This window comes from Pan paniscus, chromosome 9 (genome assembly GCF_029289425.2).
Source record: "Pan paniscus chromosome 9, NHGRI_mPanPan1-v2.0_pri, whole genome shotgun sequence".
NCBI classification, from domain to species: domain Eukaryota; kingdom Metazoa; phylum Chordata; class Mammalia; order Primates; family Hominidae; genus Pan; species Pan paniscus.
The window spans coordinates 4,854,159-4,873,908 of NC_073258.2; the positions used below are offsets into that span (position 1 = coordinate 4,854,159).

At 56.9% G+C, this 19,750-nt stretch overlaps 1 protein-coding gene across 2 annotated transcripts in view; it reads left to right on the forward strand.

Moving 5' to 3' along the window:
* The first annotated feature begins 1,260 nt into the window (after positions 1-1,260).
* The window catches only part of KCNQ1 (potassium voltage-gated channel subfamily Q member 1), a 404,800-nt gene continuing 386,310 nt past the window's right edge, over positions 1,261-19,750 (forward strand). For both annotated transcript variants that reach the window (XM_008969085.5, XM_034931950.3), the window contains exon 1: positions 1,261-1,743. In XM_008969085.5, coding sequence (XP_008967333.1) covers positions 1,358-1,743 — 386 coding nt within the window. In that variant the 5' untranslated portion in view covers positions 1,261-1,357. The remainder of the gene's footprint in view (positions 1,744-19,750) is intronic.

Genomic DNA, 19,750 nt, shown 5'->3' on the forward strand with positions numbered 1-19,750 from the left:
AGCTCCACCTTTAGTCCCTGCCTCAGGGCTGTGTGCAGTATCCTGAAAAAAGCTGGTCTCTTCTGTTGGCTGCCCCACACCTCCCCCCCCCAAGCCTGAGACGTGCTGAGACCCAAATGCCAGTAGTGGGCGGGAGGCAGTGCAGAGACCTGTGAAAATCTTCCGAGGTGACCAACCCACCCCCACCCAGGGGAATCCACGGGGCGCAGCGGCAGCGCGGTCTCGACGGTGGGGAGGACAAGGCGCCCATTCTCCAAGTTCCTAGGGTGGCGCAAGCGCCTCTCCCTTTACCTGCCCAGGCAGCCCCGCCTGCTATGCCCGGCAGTCAAACCAGGTCCAGACCCCGGCTGTGCCGCCCCCACCCCCCAGCAGCCCTGCCGGCTCCCCACCCGCACAGCTCCCAGTGGGAGGTACCTGACAGTGGTGGTCCCATCTCACCCTCCCGGTCCAAGGGCCCTGGTGGGAAGCGACCCGAGCATATTCGCCGCCCGCAGCTCGCGCGCCTGGGCACCCGGGGGCGCTCACAGTGATCGCGGGGCCAGCACACCCTCACCCAGGACATCCCTTTCCTCCCCCCACCCCCAACTCCGGAGTGGCTCAGAGGGAGGGAAAGTAGATGCCGGCACCCTACCCCGCCCCTCCTGCCCCCGCTGTGCCGTTCTCGGTCGTGGTATCGGCCAGGCCTTACCCCTTCCTCCCTGGCGCAGCTGGGGTCCTCCTCCGGGCCAGGCAGAGCAGGCGGGCATCAGAAGTGGGGGCCAAGCAGGTGGGTGAGGGCAGGGCAGGAGCAAGCAGGGGAGAGGCAGACGGGGCGGGGCCAAGCAGGTGGGTGAGGGCGGGGCCAAGCAGGTGGGCGGGGTGGGGGCGGGGCCAGGCGGGGTAAATGCACACAGGAACGGGGCCAAACAGGCGGGCGAGGAGGGGGCGGGGCCAAGCGGGATAGATGACACGAGCGGGGCTAAGCAGGTGGGCTCGGGCGGGGGTGGGGGTGAGGGCGGGGGCGCAGGCGGGGGCGAGGGCGCGGACAGGCCAAGCCAGGGGGTGAGGCGGAGGCAGGGCCAAGCCGGTCCGTGAGGGAGAGGGCGGGCCAAGCCGGTGGGCGCGGGCAGGGACGCCCTGTGCGCGCCGGACCGGCGGGGGCGGGGCGTGCAGGCGGGGGCGGGGCACGCCGTCCCATGGGACCGGCCCTCGGCCACTGCCCCCTCCGGCCCCGCCCTGAGCGCCCGGGCTGGGCTGGCAGCGGCCCCCCGCGGCGGGGCTGGCAGCAGTGGCTGCCCGCACTGCGCCCGGGCGCTCGCCTTCGCTGCAGCTCCCGGTGCCGCCGCTCGGGCCGGCCCCCCGGCAGGCCCTCCTCGTTATGGCCGCGGCCTCCTCCCCGCCCAGGGCCGAGAGGAAGCGCTGGGGTTGGGGCCGCTTGCCAGGCGCCCGGCGGGGCAGCGCGGGCCTGGCCAAGAAGTGCCCCTTCTCGCTGGAGCTGGCGGAGGGCGGCCCGGCGGGCGGCGCGCTCTACGCGCCCATCGCGCCCGGCGCCCCAGGTCCCGCGTCCCCTGCGTCCCCGGCCGCGCCCGCCGCGCCCCCAGTTGCCTCCGACCTTGGCCCGCGGCCGCCGGTGAGCCTAGACCCGCGCGTCTCCATCTACAGCACGCGCCGCCCGCTGTTGGCGCGCACCCACGTCCAGGGCCGCGTCTACAACTTCCTCGAGCGTCCCACCGGCTGGAAATGCTTCGTTTACCACTTCGCCGTGTGAGTATCGCCACCGGCGACGGCCGGCACGAAGGTGCTTCCTGAGAGCTGGTGTGGGGGAGCTCTGTCCCAGCGCCACCTGCCCCGTCGGAGCTGCGACCCCGGAGCAGAGGAGGGAAGGAAGTGGGGAAACGCAGAAACACAAACTCTGCACTCTCCCTTGAAGTTCAGAGGCGCTGCTGTGTCTGGGGGTGCGCATCTTCTCGCAGGCCCGGCGTGGGGAGGGAGCCGGCTGGGGAGGGGACCACCTGGAGCCCAGAATTTGGCTCCACACCTCCGGGAGGGTAGTCCAGGTGTGAATCCTTCTGGGAAGAGAAGCATGCTGGGGAGCGCACCCTTGGGTGCAGTAAGATAACTCCTCAAGGTCGGCTGAGACTCGAGGCTCAGGAGCCCCCAAGAGAGAAGGCCCCTGATGTCCGGTGCCGCATCTCAGACCCCCTGAGGCCCAGGTGGACTCTGGGGCAGGGGGCTGTCCAGGATAGGAAGGTGACGGTGGCGGTGCTCCCTGAGGGCTCAGCATGCCACGGGCCGTCCCCACGGGCCCCACATTAACTAATTGAACCAAGCTCATGAAAACCTGGCTTGATGCAGAGAGCGGAGAGGCACGTTTGCAGCTCTCACTAAGAGGCAGCTGTGCTCCCGGAGAAAGCAGCGCTGGTAGCAGAGGCACCTGGCCCCCCCTGTTACCAGGTGGTTCCAATTCCCGGTACAGCGTGCCTGAGCAGGGCTGGGCACTGGATTTCTCAGGGACAGGCCTGGGAAGTCACCTCCGGGAAGGTCCAGGCTGCTCTCCTCCATGCCTGCCTGGGGCCTTCCCCCGCTGCCCTAGTGGCCCTACTTCCTGGCTGCCCAGCCAGCGGCCTTTTGGTGTGGTGCCAGCCTCTGGCCTGGGAGCCTCTACCCAGACATCCCATGGCTGATGGCTGTGGGGCTCACCTGAGGGCTGAAGGGTGGTCTCCCTGAGCGTCCTCAGGTGGAAGCATCTCCTCTGCCTCGGGCAGGCTCAGTAGAGAACTGGCTGGAGGGCATCCAGAGGCCTGTCCATGCCTGCTGGCAGCTGCCACCAGGGCCTCAGGGCGGGTGACAGCAGGAGCCAGGCCCCAAATGGCTTCAAGCATCGTCTCAGGTGAGGGGGTGGGGTAAGGGTCGCAGGGCTACTGCCTTCCTTGCTAAGAGGTGGCCTTCCACATCAGGAAGGGGAAGTCTTACCCACCTCTGTCCTCAAAGATGTGGTTGGGGTGTGATCTTGGAGACTTTTCCCCACCCCAGCTCCCAAGCCCCTGTCTCCTGACATGTCAGTGGGTGCCTGAGCCACAGCCGCTGCTGGTCTGTGAGAGGAGCTGGCTCTGCTCGTGGCTGCAACAGCGGGGGCTCGGCTTGGGGTTTGGGAGATATTTGTGTGCAGTGACCCCAGGGGAACCCAGTCCGATGCCACTGTGCAAATGTCTAGCAGATGCCAGGTTCACAGGTGCTGTGTGCTGGTGGCCACCTGCCTCCCGGACCCCAGACTCTGAGATGTCCAAGGGTGGGAAGACCTCCTCAGCCAGAGGCCAAGGCAAAGTGCCCGCAGACCCCCTCAATTCTCGCTTGTATTCAGGTTTGTGGACACATGCCTCCGGGCTCACTGCAGCCACCCGTGTGGAGGAAGAGGAGGAAGAGGGCTCGCCGCGCCCCAGAGGAAGTCTCTGCTTGCACTTGTGTTTTCTTCCTGATTTGGATTGTTTAGGTCTCGGAAGTTTGCTCAGCAAGAGTCTACCTTCGCCCAGCCTCCGCAGAGCTGGCAAGGCAGGGGTGGCTTCTGGGGACAGGGGCAGGATGGCTTCTGTGAAGGGGTGGCCAGGAAAGGGATGCTTCTGTGAAGTGGCCAGATCTGGGGCTGGTCCTTTCCAGTTCTGGGTCCTGTCCCTGTAAGATGTGTGCCTGGCCCTGGGAAGTTGTCATGAACAGCCTCCGACCCAGGTACCTCCATGTGGGGTGGGACTGGAGGTGGACCCTGACTGGGCAGGACATGTGGCTTGGTGGGGGCCTGGGAGATGCGCTGCCACCCTCAGTGCCCTAGGAGGTTGGCAGGACCAGTCTCTTGAGGGGAGACCTGGTCATAGAGCCAGGATGGCAGAGTAGCTGGAGGCCACCTGCAGCCTCACGAAATCAGGTCCAGCCTTGCGCCGGTCCAGCCTTGTGTTGCTGTAAGAAGTCTTGGCAATGGTGGCGGAGACAGGGCCCTGTCCTTAGGTGGATTGTGAAATGAGAAATATTGTGGTTTCTGGCCTGAAGACGACAAGCCTGGCCTTGAAGAGCCAGGGCCCAGGCATGTGTACAGGGGGGTTGAGGCAGGAGCCGGTGTTCCGCTGACCCTACAGGGCTAGGGCGAACTCTCCTGTGTGCGCCTGGGGAAGCCAGCCAGGATATCCTGTCCCCTCCTCGGGGAACCCCCCCTCCCCAGGAGAGCAGCTCTTCCTGTGTTCCTTCTGGCCTCCCTGGGCTGGCCGGGGTGGACACGGCACCTGGGCCACAACTCTTGCCCGCTTAGGCTTCCTGCCCCCAACACCCCCAGTTATCTGTGGTTGCTTGCGCCCCCACTGGGGGCAGCTCCCATCTTAGCTGAGGGGATGGGGGTCCATACAGCCCTGCTGCACCCAGAGGTCCTAGCTCCCTTGCTGTGAGCCTTAGCCAGGGGTGTGGACATCCAGGTGGCATCTACTCTGGTTGCTGAGATGCTTGGAGATCCTGGTTGTGGCCAAGGAGAGGGATTTGAGGGGGGACCTGCAGTGCATGGAGACTGCCCCTGTAGGCTCTCAAACCTAAGTCTGGCTCAGCAGCCCCTGTTCCCCGCTCCTACAGCCTTGGCTTTCCCTGTTTCCCAAGAACTTTCCAGGGGTGTTGGCAGAATCCTCGCGGGTGCATGTTAATCAACAATGGAGCCAGAAGCAGGTCCCAGAGGTGGATGGGGCTGATCTGGCTGCCTCCACAAAAGACAAGGCCATGCAGAGCCAGCTCTCAGGGTGCAGCACCCAACTTTGTGGACTCCAGTGCCCTCCTGTCTCCAGGCTCTGGCATTGGAGTCCGAAGCAGCTGCTGGGCAGTTGTTCTGCAGCTGGGCAGGGAGGCCAGAGGCCAATGCAGGTGGTGGGGCTGGGCACAGAGGAGGACGGGGCTCTCTGAGCCATCAGGTCTCTTTCTCTCCATCTTCTTTAAGATCCGTCCACCCACTCCTCAGCCCTAGATTCCCAGGAAAACTGGGAATTCCTTTTGGGGCTTTTCCCAGTGCTACCTTCTGTGGGGCATGAGCCCTTGGTCTCATCCCCTGGCTGTCTGGGGTCCCCTCACCTCCATTGCAGACCCGGCCCAGTGTTTCTAGATCCGCTCTTGCCAACATGTCGAGTGCCTAACTGTGGCTTCGTACTAGTTGGGGGGAACACAGGCATCCCTTACCCCTGGCCGTCAGCTGGGGAGGGGGTAGTCCAGGTGGCAAGAGCCTAGAGCCTGGGAGAAAGGGCCTCCCCAGCCTGTGTGGGGACAGGGGATCAGGAGGGTGGTAGGGACTTGGGTCCTTGCAGGTGGCCTGGGCAGTGCCTGGTGGGCATGGATCAGGTGGCAGGGCTTTGTGTCTGGGCATGGCCCTGTGGCTGGGCTGCCTTGGCCAGGGTCCTGGGCCTTCTGAGTCTGCGTCTCATTCTCTGTGGCAGGCTCCTGGTGCTGGCACCTTCAGTGCAGGGTGCCTCGGTTGGAGGGAACATTCACCCGTGCCTGGCACTGAAGCCACAGCTCCCTGTGGGCATGGTGCTCGCAGCTTGAGCCTACAACCCTGGGGCACTGGGGGCAGGAGGGTCCCTTTTTGCTTGGCAGTTGCGAGGTGCTGGAACCTTTGCACATAACGTGCGGGCTGCGTTGTGTCACAGGGCCGGGTCTGAGGGAGGGGATTTGCGGGGACACTCCTGGGTACCGATGGGATGAACTTCCGCTGGGCCTGAGGGCCTGGGATGCTTTTGGGCCGGCCAGTGCGGGGTCAGGTGGTTGGAGCCAGGGAGCTGGCACGTCAGCTGCTGCTATGAGTTCTGCCACGTGCCATCCTGGCATGTGGCACGTCTTGCAGAGGACAGGAAGGGTGAACAGCTCCAAACCCACCCTGTGTGTGCTCCAGAGCTGGAAACAGGCTGTGCGGAGCTGAGTGCCTGTGGGGGCAGCTGAGATGGGCAGGAGCACCGTGCCCACCGAGGGTGTCAGAGTGACAGGGGTTGGCAGGCAACTCCACCCGGGTGGCTGATGCCCCCGTTTTTAAAGGCGTTGGGTGCCGAGAATTCCCCTCCTGCTGCTAGGCTGGTTTCAAGTCTGCTCCTTCTGCACTTGACGTCCTTGCCAGTGTGATCCAGAGCTGCTCAGACGAGCAAGCGTCCTCGAGTCCCAGGGATGCTGTTAACAGGGCAGCGGGTCCAGGGAGCTGGTCCTTACGCAGGGGTCCTGATGCAGCGGGTCCAGGGAGCTCATGCCTTCCAGCGATGGGAATGCCACCGGTCCCTGTAGCCAAGGTGCAGATGCACGCCTCCTGGTCCTGAGCCCCTGCTCGGCCCTAGGCAGGGCCCCCAGTTCCCTGCATTCCACCCGCCTTGTCTGGGAGGTGGACGAGCCCTCCCTAGCCCTGACATTCCAAACTGGCTTTTGGCCCCTGGGATATCTTGCTGTGATTCAAGACTCTGTCCACGGGCAAGAACAACAAGGCTGGGACAATCTCATCTCAGGCATCTGTGGGAGGAGACAGCTCCCAAGGGCGGTGATGCCAGGAGAACATTCCAGGCCCAGGAAGAGCTGAGAGACAGCAGATGCCCAAGGCGAGTTGCTGGTGTGTGGCCAGTGCTGGGAGAGCATGGTGTCGGCCCGGGGAGATGCCGCAGAGAAGCTTCCAGAAGCCCAACATCTGCTGCTGGAGGGGAGAATGTGGCAATGAATATCACCATCCTGGGCCACTTTGACCCAGACCCCAAGGATTTGGTTACAGAGGGGAGGGCAGCAGCGTCTGGCTTCACTCTCAGGAGGTGCCTTGGGGCTGGCCAGTATGGGATTGCTGTCACTGTGGGTCACTCCAGCCCCGGATGCTCCTACACCATGCTCTGCTTGCATCTGGGGTCCCTGCGGGCACGTCGGTGAGACCGTCCTGGCCTCCACACCCCTTCCTGGTGGGTAGCTGTCTCTCTCCAGCAGCTCCTCCGAGCACCATGAGAAACTCCAGACCTCACAGATGCAAAATTATCGTGGTTGACAAAGGGAGGCGGCTGGTGTCTCTGGTACTGGCTGGGTGACCACAGGGATGCCGCGTGACCCTAGTCCAGGGGGCCTCTTTTACACGAGGCATCTGACCGTGTGACAGGGTGTGGCTTCTGCTGCCTGGCCCAGCCCTCTTCCGGGAGCCCCACGTGGGTGGGTGCTGGCTGGGGAGGGGCTTCTCTCTGGGGAGCAGGCCCTGGCTGGAGGTGGGGAAGATCCATGATGGGACCCAGGTGTCTTCCCACTTCTCGACCATCTCCTGGGAAGTTCTAATGTTTGGTTCAGGGTGTGGGGTCCATCTGAGCAGGCATGGTGCTTCCAGAAGGATCCAGGTTAAGGGTGGTGGGTCCAAGGGGGTGCCTGAGCCCTTCTGCAGAAACACCGTTCCCCGTAGAGCAGCAGTCCCCAACCTTTTTAGTACCAGAGACCTGTTTTATGGAAGAAAGATTTTTCCACCGGGGCAGTGGTGATCTTGGGATGAAACTGTTCCATCTCAGATCATCAGGTATTAGATTCTCATAAGAAGCGTGCAACCTAGATCCCTTGTGTGCGCAGTTCACAATAGGATTTGTGCTCCTGTGAGAATCTAATGCCACCGCTGATCCAACAGGAGGTAGAGCTCAGGTGGCCGTGCACATTCACCTGACGCTCACTCACTGCTGTGCGGCCTGCTCCCTAACAGGCCACGGACCCGGGGTTGGAGAACCCTGTCTTAGAGGATTGAGGCTCGGGGCTATGAGATCGGCACTGTCATTGCCCTTGGAGGGTTCTGAGCACTGGAAGGACCTGGCTGTGGTCCCAGGCACTGGGTGGATGGACCAGCAGAAAGGCTCCCAGGAGGGTCGTGGCTCCCTCATCGGCACCGGACTCTCAGGATGAGCCGCCTGGAGTCTGTTGGCATCTGCCTGGCTGCCTCCAGCAGGAACTTCTCCTGATTGAAGAGCCGGGCTGGGGAGCTGACTCCAGGACAGGCCCCTGCCCACTCTGGGGCCTGGGGCCTGGGCTCTGCTCCCCATTTCGCTCCTCCACTCACAGATGAGGACATTTGGGTCGCCTTACAGATGAGACAACTAGGCCTGGCCACTTTGCTCATGCCACACCCAGAAAGCCCTCAGGACACCCAGAAGCCCTTAGGATGCCCAGAAGCCCTTAGGATGCTGTGGTCTCGAGTGAGGTGGTGCACTATTCCTGGCCTCAGGCCCAGTTTGTATCCATGGGCACCCCGACTCCCACCTAGCACTTGCCACCAGGAAGCACCCTGAGGACTGTCCCCTTTGAGAGTTGGCTCTCAAAGCCTTGGTCTGTGCCTGCGTCCTGGCAGCGGGTGAGCTACGGCCGCCCTCACCCAGAGAGTGCAGGTTCCCTGGGGGCGGGGGCTCTTAGCTTTCCCTCCATATCTGCTAAGGTGCACACCTTTCTCTGCTGCCTTCCAAAATCATACTCTGGGGCGCACTGAAAGGGTGCTCTGAGTAGCTCTCCCCAGCTCCTGGCTGAACTTGCTCCAGGCAGAGATTTGAAGAGATTCAGAAAGCAGGAACCACAGGCAGAGCAGCTGGACAGGGACCCCCACCCCTGTACTCCCTTCGGCCCTGGAATGCTCCTCTGCATGGAGACAGCCCAGCTGCACTGGGACCCCTCACCCCACCCCGGGGCCAGGGGCTGTGTCCTCGACTTCCACGCAGAGCAGCCCGGGCAGCTTAGAGGAGGGAGCAGAAGGAGCTCTGACTGAGAGGGGTAGGCCCCTCCCAGAGGCATCCCCACCCTGCCCCAAAGAGGGGAGCAGCTGGAGACAGGGGGCGGGAACCTCCTCTGGCTATATCTAAGCAGCCCCGGGAACCATGCGCTTCAAGCGTTTGATCTTGGCGGGCCCTGGGCTTGGTATTCTATTCCGTGACGTCTCCAGCTGTTCTCTTGTGAAGAGTCACGTCTGTGCTCTTGGCTAGGATGGCTCAAATATTATAAAACATACAGCTTTGCTAATTAAAACAGCATGACATTGCCTTATGGGCAGGCAGATCACCAATGGAACAGCTTTTTAAAAACCGCATGTAACTCCATTGTATATGAAGTTTTGTAAAAGAGGCAGCATCTCCAACCAGTGGGGAACAGATGGGCGGCTTCATGCGTGCTGCCGGGTGGGTGGGTGGCCACGTGGAAAGTGACCAGACTGCACCCACTTGTCACGTCACACACCAGGACAGACTCCCAGTGGGTCAGAAAACCACTTGGGTACCTAAAGAAAGCGCCTGGAATTCTTTAACCTGAGAGTGAAGAAACTTTTCTATGACTTGAATGCTAGATGCGTGGAGGAGGAGATTTATGGGTTTGACCACATAAGAAAGAAGCAACCTTGGCTGGGTGCGGTGGCTCACGCCTGTAATCCCAGCACTTTGGGAGGCCAAGGCGGGTGGATCACCTTAGGTTGGGAGTTCGAGACCAGCCTGACCAACGTGGTGAAACCCTGTCTCTACTAAAAATACAGAATCAGCCGGGCGTGGTGGCGCATGCCTGTAATCCCAGCTACTTGGGAGGCTGAGGCAGGAGAATCACTTGAACCCGGGAGGTGGAGGTTGCAGTAAGCCGAGATCACGCCGTTGCACTCCAGCCTGGGCAATAAGAGTGAAATTCCATCTCAGGAAAAAAAAAATCTTAATGGGAAACAGCCAATGCCAGGCTGGGGGAAGATGTGATGTTTCATGAAGGGTTAATCTGTTTACTACAGAAAGAGTTTCTGAAAACAGAAGAAAACCCACAGCCAGCAGGAGATGTGAATACCACTCACAGGACAGTGACCCACAGGGGGCCCTTGAACATGTGAGAAGGTGCCGCCTTCACTCCTGGCGAGAGGGGTGTCGAGGAAAATGTCACTGAGGTTCCTTCTGGCTGGTAGAAATCCTTTGGCATTTGCTGGTAGGCATGCAAAAGGGTAGACTCTGTGAGGAGGGGATTTGGCAACATCTAGCAAAACTGTCTTCACTGACCTGTGACCCAGCAACCCCCTCCCCAGAACCTACCTGAAGGCACTGGCAAAGGCAGGAAAAGCTGCGTGTGCAGGGCTGCTTGTGAAAGTGCTGTTTGGAAAACTGCAAATGCCCATTGTAGGAGACTGGTTGAATCAGAGGTTTGTGGAATATTATGCAGCTGTGAAAAAGGAATGCATAGATCTCTCTTATTATGGAGTGATTATCAGGATTTATTTAATTATTTTTTTAGGCAGGGTCTTGCTGTGTTGGTCAGGGTGGTCTTGAAATCTTGGCCTCAAGCTGTCCTCCCACCTCAGCCTCCCAAAGTGCTCAGATTCCAGGTATGAGCCACCACACCTGGCGTATCAGGATGCTTTTTAAGTGAAAAAGCACAGTGAATAAAAATGTAGCAGCTATTCTTCATCTGATAAAGGGGAGGGTGCAAGTCTGGATGTATATTAAACACGAAAGCGATGGAAGCCTCCAAATCTTAAAAGTTTACCTCAAAAGGGTGTGGGGGGGGGAGGTGGCATATGGAATCAAGATGCCTCTGAATGTACCTGGTTTTATAGATTTCACTTTGAAGCCATGTAAATCAATAGCTTGCATAATTTTTAAAAAGCTGTTCGTAATTGCTTGGTGAAAAATCCCTAAATAAATCTTAACCAGAAAAAGTAGTCCCTCAAAATTGAAATGAAACAAATGAGCCTAAAAATGTGTGCTGAATTAGTGGCTTAACCACCCAGAAGGACTGATTTCAGGTGACATATTTCTGGCGGGTTACTGCTGAAGACAAATAGAGCTGCATGCAGCGGCCACGTAATTGTTGTGATACTATTTGTTATATTATTCTGAGTGCTGCATGGGAATTGCAGGTTAAGGTAAGTAATTGTGTTGGTATCACCAAGAATGGAGGTTTTACAAAATATGATTCACATGTAAACAGAATTAAAAACAAAAACCGTATGATCGTCTCAATAGATGTAGAAAAAAACTTTTGATAAAATTCATCATCCCTTCATTTAAAAACCCTCAACAAAAATAGGCATCAAAGGAACATATTTGAATAAGAGCCATCTATGACAAACCCATGGTAAATGTGGTACTGAATGGGTAAAAGCGAGACACATTCCCCTTAAGAATAGGAACAAGACAAGGATGCCCACTTTCACCACTCCTATTCAAAATAATACTGGAGGTCCTAGTCAGAAAAATCAGGCAAGAGAAAGAAATAAAAGGGGATCCAAATAGGAAAAGAGGAGCTCAAATCATCTCCCTTCACCGATGATGATAAGATTCTATACCTAGAAAACCCTAAAGAGTCTGCCAAAAGCCTTCTGGAACTGTAAGTGAAGTCTCAGGATACAAAATCCATGTACAAAAATCGGCAGCTTTTTTTTTTTTTTTTTTGAGACGGAGTCTCACTCTGTCACCCAGGCTGAAGTGCAGTGATGAGATCTCGGCTCACTGCAAGCTCCGCCTCCCAGGTTCACACCATTCTCCTGCCTCAGCCTCCCGAGTAGCTGGGACAACAGGCGTCCGCCACCACGCCCGGCTAATTTTTTGTATTTTTTAGTAGAGACGGGGTTTCACCGTGTTAACCAGGATGGTCTTGATCTCCTGACCTTGTGATCCACCCGCCTTGGCCTCCCAAAGTGCTGGGATTCAGGCTTGAGCCACCATGCCTGGCCAATCAGCAGCATTCTTATACACCAATGATGTTCAAACTCCGAGCCAAATCAAGAATGCAATTCCATTTATAATAGACACAAAAAGAATAAAATACCCAGGAATACATCTAACCAAGGAGGTGAAAGATCTCTACACAAGAGTTACAAAACACTGCTGAAAGAAATCATAGATGACAGAAATGGAAAAACATTCCATGCTGATGGGTTGGAAGAATCAATATTGTTAAAATGGCCATACAGCCCAAAGCAATCTACAGATTCAATGCTATTCCTATCAAACTACCAATGCCACTTTTCATAGAATTAGAAAAAACTATTCTAACATTCATGTAGAACCAAAAAAGAGCCGAAATAGCAAAAAAGAAACTAAGCCAGAGGCATCACATTACCTGACTTCAAACTATACTTCAAGGCTACAGTAGCCAAAACAGCATGGTATTGGTACATAAACAGACATATAGACCAATGGAACAGAATAGAGAACTCAGAAATAAAGCCACACACCTACAGCCATCTGATCATCAATAAAATCAACAAAAATATGCCATGGGGAAAAGACTTCATATTCAATAATGGCACAGGGATAACTGGCTCCCCATATGCAGAGGAATGAAGTCAGACTCCTATCTATCACCATATACAAAAATTAAAGACAGATTAGGCGTGGCCAGGCACAGTGGCTCATGCCTGTAATCCTAGCACTTTGGGAGGCCAAGGTGGGTGGATCATGGGGTCAGGAGTTTGAGACCAGCTTGGCCAAGGTGGTGAAACCCCATCTCTACTAAAAATACAAAAATTAGCTGGGTGTGGTGGTACGCACCTGTGGTCCCAGCTACCCGGGAGGCTGAGGCAGGAGATTGCACCACTGCGCTCCAGCCTGGGTGACAAGAGCAAAACTCTATCTCAAAACAAAACAAAAAAAAATTAAAAAAGATTAGATGTAAACATTAGATTACAAACTGAAAAAATCCTGGAAGAAAATAGTCTTCTCAATATTGGCCTTGGCAAATAATATATAGCTAATAAGTCCTCAAAAGCAATTGCAACAAAACTAAAAATCCACAAGTGGGACCTAATTAAAGAGCTGCTGCACAGCAAGAGAGACTGCCAAGGGAATAAACAGATAACCTACAGAATGGGAGAAAATATTAGCAAACTTTGAACTGACAAAGGCCTAATATTCAGAGTCTACAAAGAATTAACAAATCAACAAGCAAAAAAACAACCCCATTAAAAAGTGGGCAAAAGGGCTGGGTGTGGTGGCTCACGCCTGTAATCCCAGCACTTTGGGAGGCCGAGGCGGGCAGATCACGAGGTCAGGAGATCGAGACCATCCTGGCTAACATGGTGAAACCCCGTCTCTACTAAAAATACAAAAAAAAAAAAAAATTAGCGGGGTGTGGTGGCAGGCGCCTGTAGTCCCAGCTACTCGGGAGGCTGAGGCAGGAGAATGGCGTGAACCCAGGAGACGGAGCTTGCAGTGAGCCGAGATCACGCCACTGCACTCCAGCCTGGGTGACAGAGCAAGACTCGGTCTCAAAAAAAAAACAAAAAACAAAAAAACAAAAAAAAGTGGGCAAAAGATATGGTAGACAGTTCTTAAAAAGAAGACATACAAACAGTCAAACACATGAAAAAATGCTCATCACTGATCATCAGAGAAATGCAAATCAAAGTCACAATGAGATACCATCTCACGCCAGTCAGAATGGCCTTTGTTTAAAAAGTCTCAAAACAACAGATGCTGGAGAGGCAGTAGAGAAAGGGGAACACTTACACCCTGTTGACGGGAATGTAAATGAGTCCAGCCACCATGGAAGGCAGTTTGGAGATTTCCCAAAGAACCAAGAGTTGAACTACCATTCGATCCAGCAGTCCCATGTGCTGAGTTTATACCCAAAGAAAAATTAGTCGTTCTACCAAAAAGACATATGCACCTATACATTCATGGCAGAAAGACATGAATCAACTCAGGTGCCTGTCAATGGTAGATCGAATAAAGAAAATGTGATATATATACACCATGGAATACTATGCAGACGTGAAAATCATGTCCTTTGCAGCAACATGGATGCAGCTGGAGGTCGTTATCCTAAGTGAATTAATGCAGAAACTGAAAACCAAATACTGCGTGGTCTCATGGATTATAAGTGAGGGCTAAACATCAAATACATGTGGACATAATGGTGAGAACAAGAGACACTGGGGAATACAAGAGTGGGGAGGGAGGAAGGGGAGCAAGGGTTGAAAAGTTACCTGTGGGTGCTGTGCGCACTACGTGGGAGACCGGATCGTTTGTACTCCAAACCTCAGCATCATGCGATATACCTTTGTGACAAACCTGCACTTGTACCTTCTGAACCTATTAAAAAAGTTGAAAAAAATGGAAACTTTTGGCATGGGAGAAAAAAAACAGATGGAAGTTAGAAGAGGTTAAGCAAAAATCCTCCATCCCTGCATTTGCATGAGGACTATCAGTATGCATCCATGATGACGTTTACTTAAATATCTCTGTTTCCTGGAAAGGCCCAGGACCAAGGACCACTCAGTAGCTAAGAGCATCTCTAGACCCCAGGCTGTGGCCTCTAGGTACCATTTCCCCCTGAAAGAAACCAGGGCCCCTGGCGGATTCCAGGTCTGTGGCAGGAGATGGGCAAGCTAAGCCTGGAGTATTCATCACAGCAGAAGGCAGGGAAGTTATCAAAGGCCCCCTAGGGCCATGTCACTGGAACTTGAAGGGGTCCTTGTCTTCCCCCTTCTCCCCAAGCTGAAGATGCAGTGGGTAAGCCTCACTGAAAATAACAGAGGAAGTGGATGAGCTGCATTGATGGGGTTCAGATCCCAAGTTCATCCTGATACTGAGGGGCAAAACCAGCGGACTTTGATTTGCATTTCTCTAAAGATCTGTGGAGGTCAATAGGGAGACCACTCATGATGTTGAATCCTGGCAAGCAAACGGAGAGAATCTGACATGTGTCCCAGCCGTGATTAACCTGTGAACTGTAACTCGGGGAAACCCAGTAGCTGATGGGGTTGCGTCCTTCTTCGGGACTCCCGCAGATGCCTGAGGCGGCAGTGCTGCTAAAGTCCTGCCAGACTCCAGCTCCTGGTGAGGTCAGGGATTCCGCATGCAGCGTCACGGCTGCCAACCTCTCCAAAGCAGTAAAGGCCTTCGGACAGTGCACAGAAAGTGCTCCCATCCACAATGCTTCCTTGCCTGGATGGATGGATGGATGGATGGATGGATGGATAGATGGATAGATGGATAGATCGATCGATCGATCGATCGATCGATCGATCGATCTCACCAAGCCTCGTGCTCTAAGTACAAGTTTACTGGAAATACTCGGGCCAGAGGAACGCGCTAAACGATACTACAGGAGGCCACTTGCAAAATCCCAGTGGTGGGGGATGGCTCTGTAGGACACATGACCTGATTTCCTCAGTAAGTCAATGACCAAGAAATAACGGAGAGAAGGAGGAAAGAATCACCTGTCCACCAATTGTGACATATGGCCTTAGTTAGGTCCTCAATAAATGATGACAAATATTGGATTAAATTACTTCTGGTTTGCTGCATGTTCCATTTTTGCCCATGCCGCACCTGCCATGGTGCATTTCTGATTCCCGTGCCCAGTTGGGAGGCTTTGGGGTCGTTGGGATGCTTTTGTGAATGGCTTCCTTCCTTCCCCAGGCACAGGGGCTTTATGGGGCTCTGGAGCAGACAGACCAGAGTTTGCACCCAGCTCCCAGCTGGCCATGTTACCTCAACTGCAAAACAAGAGACGGACTTCCTTGGGACGCGGTGGTGGGGACACTGGTCTGTCTCCTCTGGGTGCCCCGTGGCGCCCAGTGGTGTGAGGTTAGGATGTGGGGCGTGGTGTCCAGGGACTGTGTGGCCTGCCTGGAGCTGGGCAGAGACAAAGCATGCATGTGACACTCCCTGACTTCAGGCCATAACAGGGGCAGGGGTGGGGGGCAATCAGGGTTCCTAGAGGACAACCCCATGTAGTTCCTCACTGCAGGGCTTGGAGGGAGCAGGTGAAAGCTTACCTGTCTTAGGTAATGAGGAGCTGTGGGGGTCTGAGACAGCTCTGCTTCCTTTAAGGGTATGTAGGGGTCACTGCCAGTCTGTAGCTCCCTCCGTGGGGGGCAGGCTGTGGCACTGTGGCGACTGGCAGTACTGACTTCCTCTAAGCCAACCGGGCAGGGACAAGTCAGCTTGTTGTTCCGTCCACAGTGGAGGGCGGCCCTGGGGGTGAACAGCTGACCGTGAGGGTGTGGTCCCTCCCCCCAGACCACCCTGGAGGCCCCCTCAGCCCTCCTGCCTACAAAGAGTTCCCCCTTTGTGTTGAGAGGCCTGGGTCTCAGAGGTAGATGAATGGAGTCGTGAAATCAGGCAGGGATTCCCTTCTGCTTAAAACCCACTCTCCTTCCCATGCAGCACAGGTGGCCAAAACCTGCGGCTGGGTCAGAGGACTGGTTTAGTAAGAATTTTTTTTTTTTTTTAAATGTGGTTACCTGCTAGCCAGAGAAGGTGTGTGGTCTCGCAGTCTTTCAGACAAACTGAATTTAATAGTAGCTGACGTGAACCCCTGTTTCTCCTCTAGGCTCCAGAGCCGCACCCCAGTGCAGGTGTGGAAGCTCAGTTCCTCCAAAACCCGGACAGGCCTTGGTGTCCTGACTGCCACCCCCAGGGGGCCCCTCACTCGAGTCCTTGCTTGCAGTGCCCATGGGCAGCAGAGGTATCCGGAGATGCAACAGGGCCCAGACCCCTACCAGCCTGTGGCCCAGCTGGGGGCAGGACTCCGGGGCAGGGTGAGTCCCTGCGTGACCTGATTCTCTGTGGGCAGGCCGGGCAGGGTGGCTGCAGGGCGGCTGCAGGGCGGCGGAGCCTGTGCTGCTGGCCTGCATTTCTCTGGCTGGACAGATACTGTGCCCATATCCCTGGTCTTTCAAAGGGCTCTGTGGCTGGTGGAGGGCAGCAATGCCCCAAGGGAGGAGCAGGTGGCCCTGCGGGTACGGGTACTTGTTTACTCTGTGGCATCAGTCCTGCTTCCCAGCTCAAGGCCCTGGCCTCCACAGGCCTCCTCCCTTCCTCCCTTCCTCCCTTCCTCCCTTCCTCCCTTCCTCCCTTCCTCCCTTCCTCCCTCCTTCCCTTTTTTCCTGTGGCTCCAAGGCCCACAGTAGAAAGGCTCCAGTCTGTGTCCATGTGTTTTGGAGGCCTCTCAGGTACAGGGACTGTCAGCCCAGCTGTAAGTGGACCTTGGACCACAAATTTGCATGGGCCCCTTTGCCAAAGCCCTGTGCCCACTGCCGGGGAACACTGGGGACTCCGCTCTTGTGGGGCAGTGGGGCTGGGTGGGAGCAACCCCCCATCCGGGTGGCTGTGGCCGAGGCCCTTATGAGAGGGTGGTAGGTGTGTCTCCACAGTGGGGGACCAGATCTCTCTCTGGCCCCAAAGACTGCTTCAAGCCTCTGGAGGAGCACTTTGCCCCAGGCTGGGGTGTGACTGCTTCTGGTTTAGGGTTGCTGCCTGTGCAGGTGGCCCTCTTGTCGGTCTTGTCTGCTGCATGGGGGTGTGGCCTCCTGTGGATGGCCCCTGTCCTGGGTGGTACTGTTGCAGGACCTGGGTTTCCGGGGGTGTCCGGGAGTCGGATGGGCCTCACTCTCCTGGCCTCCACTGGGTCCAGGAGTGGCGATCTGTGAGCCAGTGGCCGTGGCTGGGGGCAGCCTGGGGTGGGTGAGAGGCCCTGGGCAGCTACCTTGCATCTCTGAGTTTGTCCTCATGTGTCTCTGGTCCTGGGGCTGGAACTCGGTGTCCGACCTGGTGATGGGTCAGGTGTGATCAGGTGTGTGGGGCTCGGTCTGCATGTGCAGGGCTGTTTGAAGGCCTGCGGGGCCGTCTGATGCCCCCCTTTTCTTCAGCCTCGGAGAGGATGGCTTCTCAGGCTGCCTCGCTGCAGATTTGCAGTCTGGTTGCTGTCGTTCCTGAAATAGCCTCTGAAGCTCTGTCCGGGAAGGGAACCTTGAGTGTGGAGGAGATAAGCCTGCTGACTGGGTGAGCCGGCCGGGGCGGGGGGTGGCCCCTCTTCCCTTCCTCCCCTGCAGCTTCCATGGCCTGGGGCTGTGAGAGGCCCGGGAAGGCACTGTCTTTGCGCCTGCACATGTGTGTGTCTGGAGTGTAGGATGGCACTGGTGCCGGGCCTGGATTTACTCAGCCCAGATCATGGCTGCTTTTGTTTACGTGGCCCCTGCTCTCACCCACAACTCCAGGTTTCTGGCTCTCGGGAATTTGAGGCCTGTGGCTGCTGTGGACCCTGGAAAAGAGCCTGTGCTTCCTGAGCCAGTGTGGGGCCTGGCATGGAGTAGGTACCCCGGGGGTGGACAGATAGGCAGAGGAAGGGATGGGCAGGTGGATGGGGGGCTGAATTGTGGTCAGTTATGGGTGGCGGGTAGATGGGTGGACAGCTGGATAGATGAAGTACTGGGTGGGTGGAGAGAGAAAGGGGTGGGTGGACGGAGGGATGGGCAGGGAGAGAAATGGATGGGGCATGCTGCTTCCAGCACCCACTGGGTGCAGCTGTCTGCCATCTGCTGTCCTGGGGGAAGGTCTGGAGAGGGCCTCTTGGTGAGTGTGGACTCAGCCAGCCCAGCCCCAATACAGCTGGGATGCATTGCTGCTCCTTCCGCCATCCCAGCAGCTGTCCAGCGATGAGACCCAGCCCCACTGTGTCTTTCTGGGATTCACAAGAATCCTTCCCTGGGCTGAGGGGGCGTTGCTGTGGGTGTATCTCACGGAGAGCCCCAAGGAGCCAGGCAGGAGCCTTCTGGTGGTTTGGGTTCTGGATTGGTGGGTGCTGGGTGGGTCTTAATGGCTGTTCTTGGGGCTGCCAGGCCTGCAAGGTAGACAGGCCTCTGGACTTGAGTGTGGCTGTGGACAAGGGCAGCGCGGCCATCAGAGGCGATGTCTAGGGCCACCCCCTCTGACTTGCCTCCTCCTCCTCCTGACTTGCCTCCTCTCTCTGACGGGCCTGCTCCTGAGCTTGACACCTGCCTGGGGGCTCCCGGCGAAGGCCGCTGGTTTCTAGAATGCACCATCTCTTCCTGGCATGACGGGAACCACCTGTGACGTTGCCACCACCTCGCTGTAATCTGGGCAGCAGCTGTCATGATCCCACCATGTGCCCCCCGTGAGGCCCCCACCTGTTACTGAGTGGCAGGGACGTGCTCCCACACCCCCATGCACCATCCTGCAGGTGCTTTCTGCTGACTTCTGTGTGCCCTGGGGCCTGCTCTCTTGGTAGGGGTTGACCCTGCCTGTGACTTAGACAGCTTGGAGGGCCAGGACTGAAGGGAGGGGGCGGTGGAGTGAAGGGGAGGGTGGGCACTGCTGGCAAGAACCACAGGCAAAGAGGGTGCCGGGGGCAGGGAAGGCCTGGAGGTTTGAGGAGCAGAAAGGAGACCCTCGACCCTCCCTGGGCTGGTGAGTCGGGGCCCAGCCCAGAGTGACAGGGACCGAACCTGGGTCCATGTGCCGTGCCCAGCCTGGGGTTCAGGTTTCTTCCCCGTGAGCTGAGCAGACAGGGAGGGTCTTGGGGGAAGGCTGTGGGCCCTTGGGTGGAAGAGTCTTGGGTGAGGCCCCTGAACTGGTAAGCGGGGCAGCGGCGGCAGGGGGCCCAGGGAAGTGGGGCCAGTCGGGGGTCCTCAGGGGTCCTTCAGGGATATACCTGCTGTCAGGGTGTGGGGTGTGGGGAGTGGGAAGTGGGGGACGGGGTGGATTCCAGGATTCCGGGTTGTGCTTGGTCAGAGTGGGGAACTGGACGCTCCGTCCCTGGCTCAGCCTCTCCCGGCTGTGACCTTGGGGGACCATTGACTTTACTGTGTGCCTGGAGAGCCTAATCCCTACCTGCCCGTGGGTGACACAGAAGGCAGGAATGCAGAAGGTCTTTCAGAAGTTCTCGCTGGCCTGCAAGGTAGAGGCTGTTTTCTGCTGAGGATACATTTGCCCCCTCTATCCCCCAGATCGGCGGCTGCTCAAGGAGCCTGGTGCAGCTGCACGGAGGCGCGGCACCCACAGGACAAGTGGTGGAA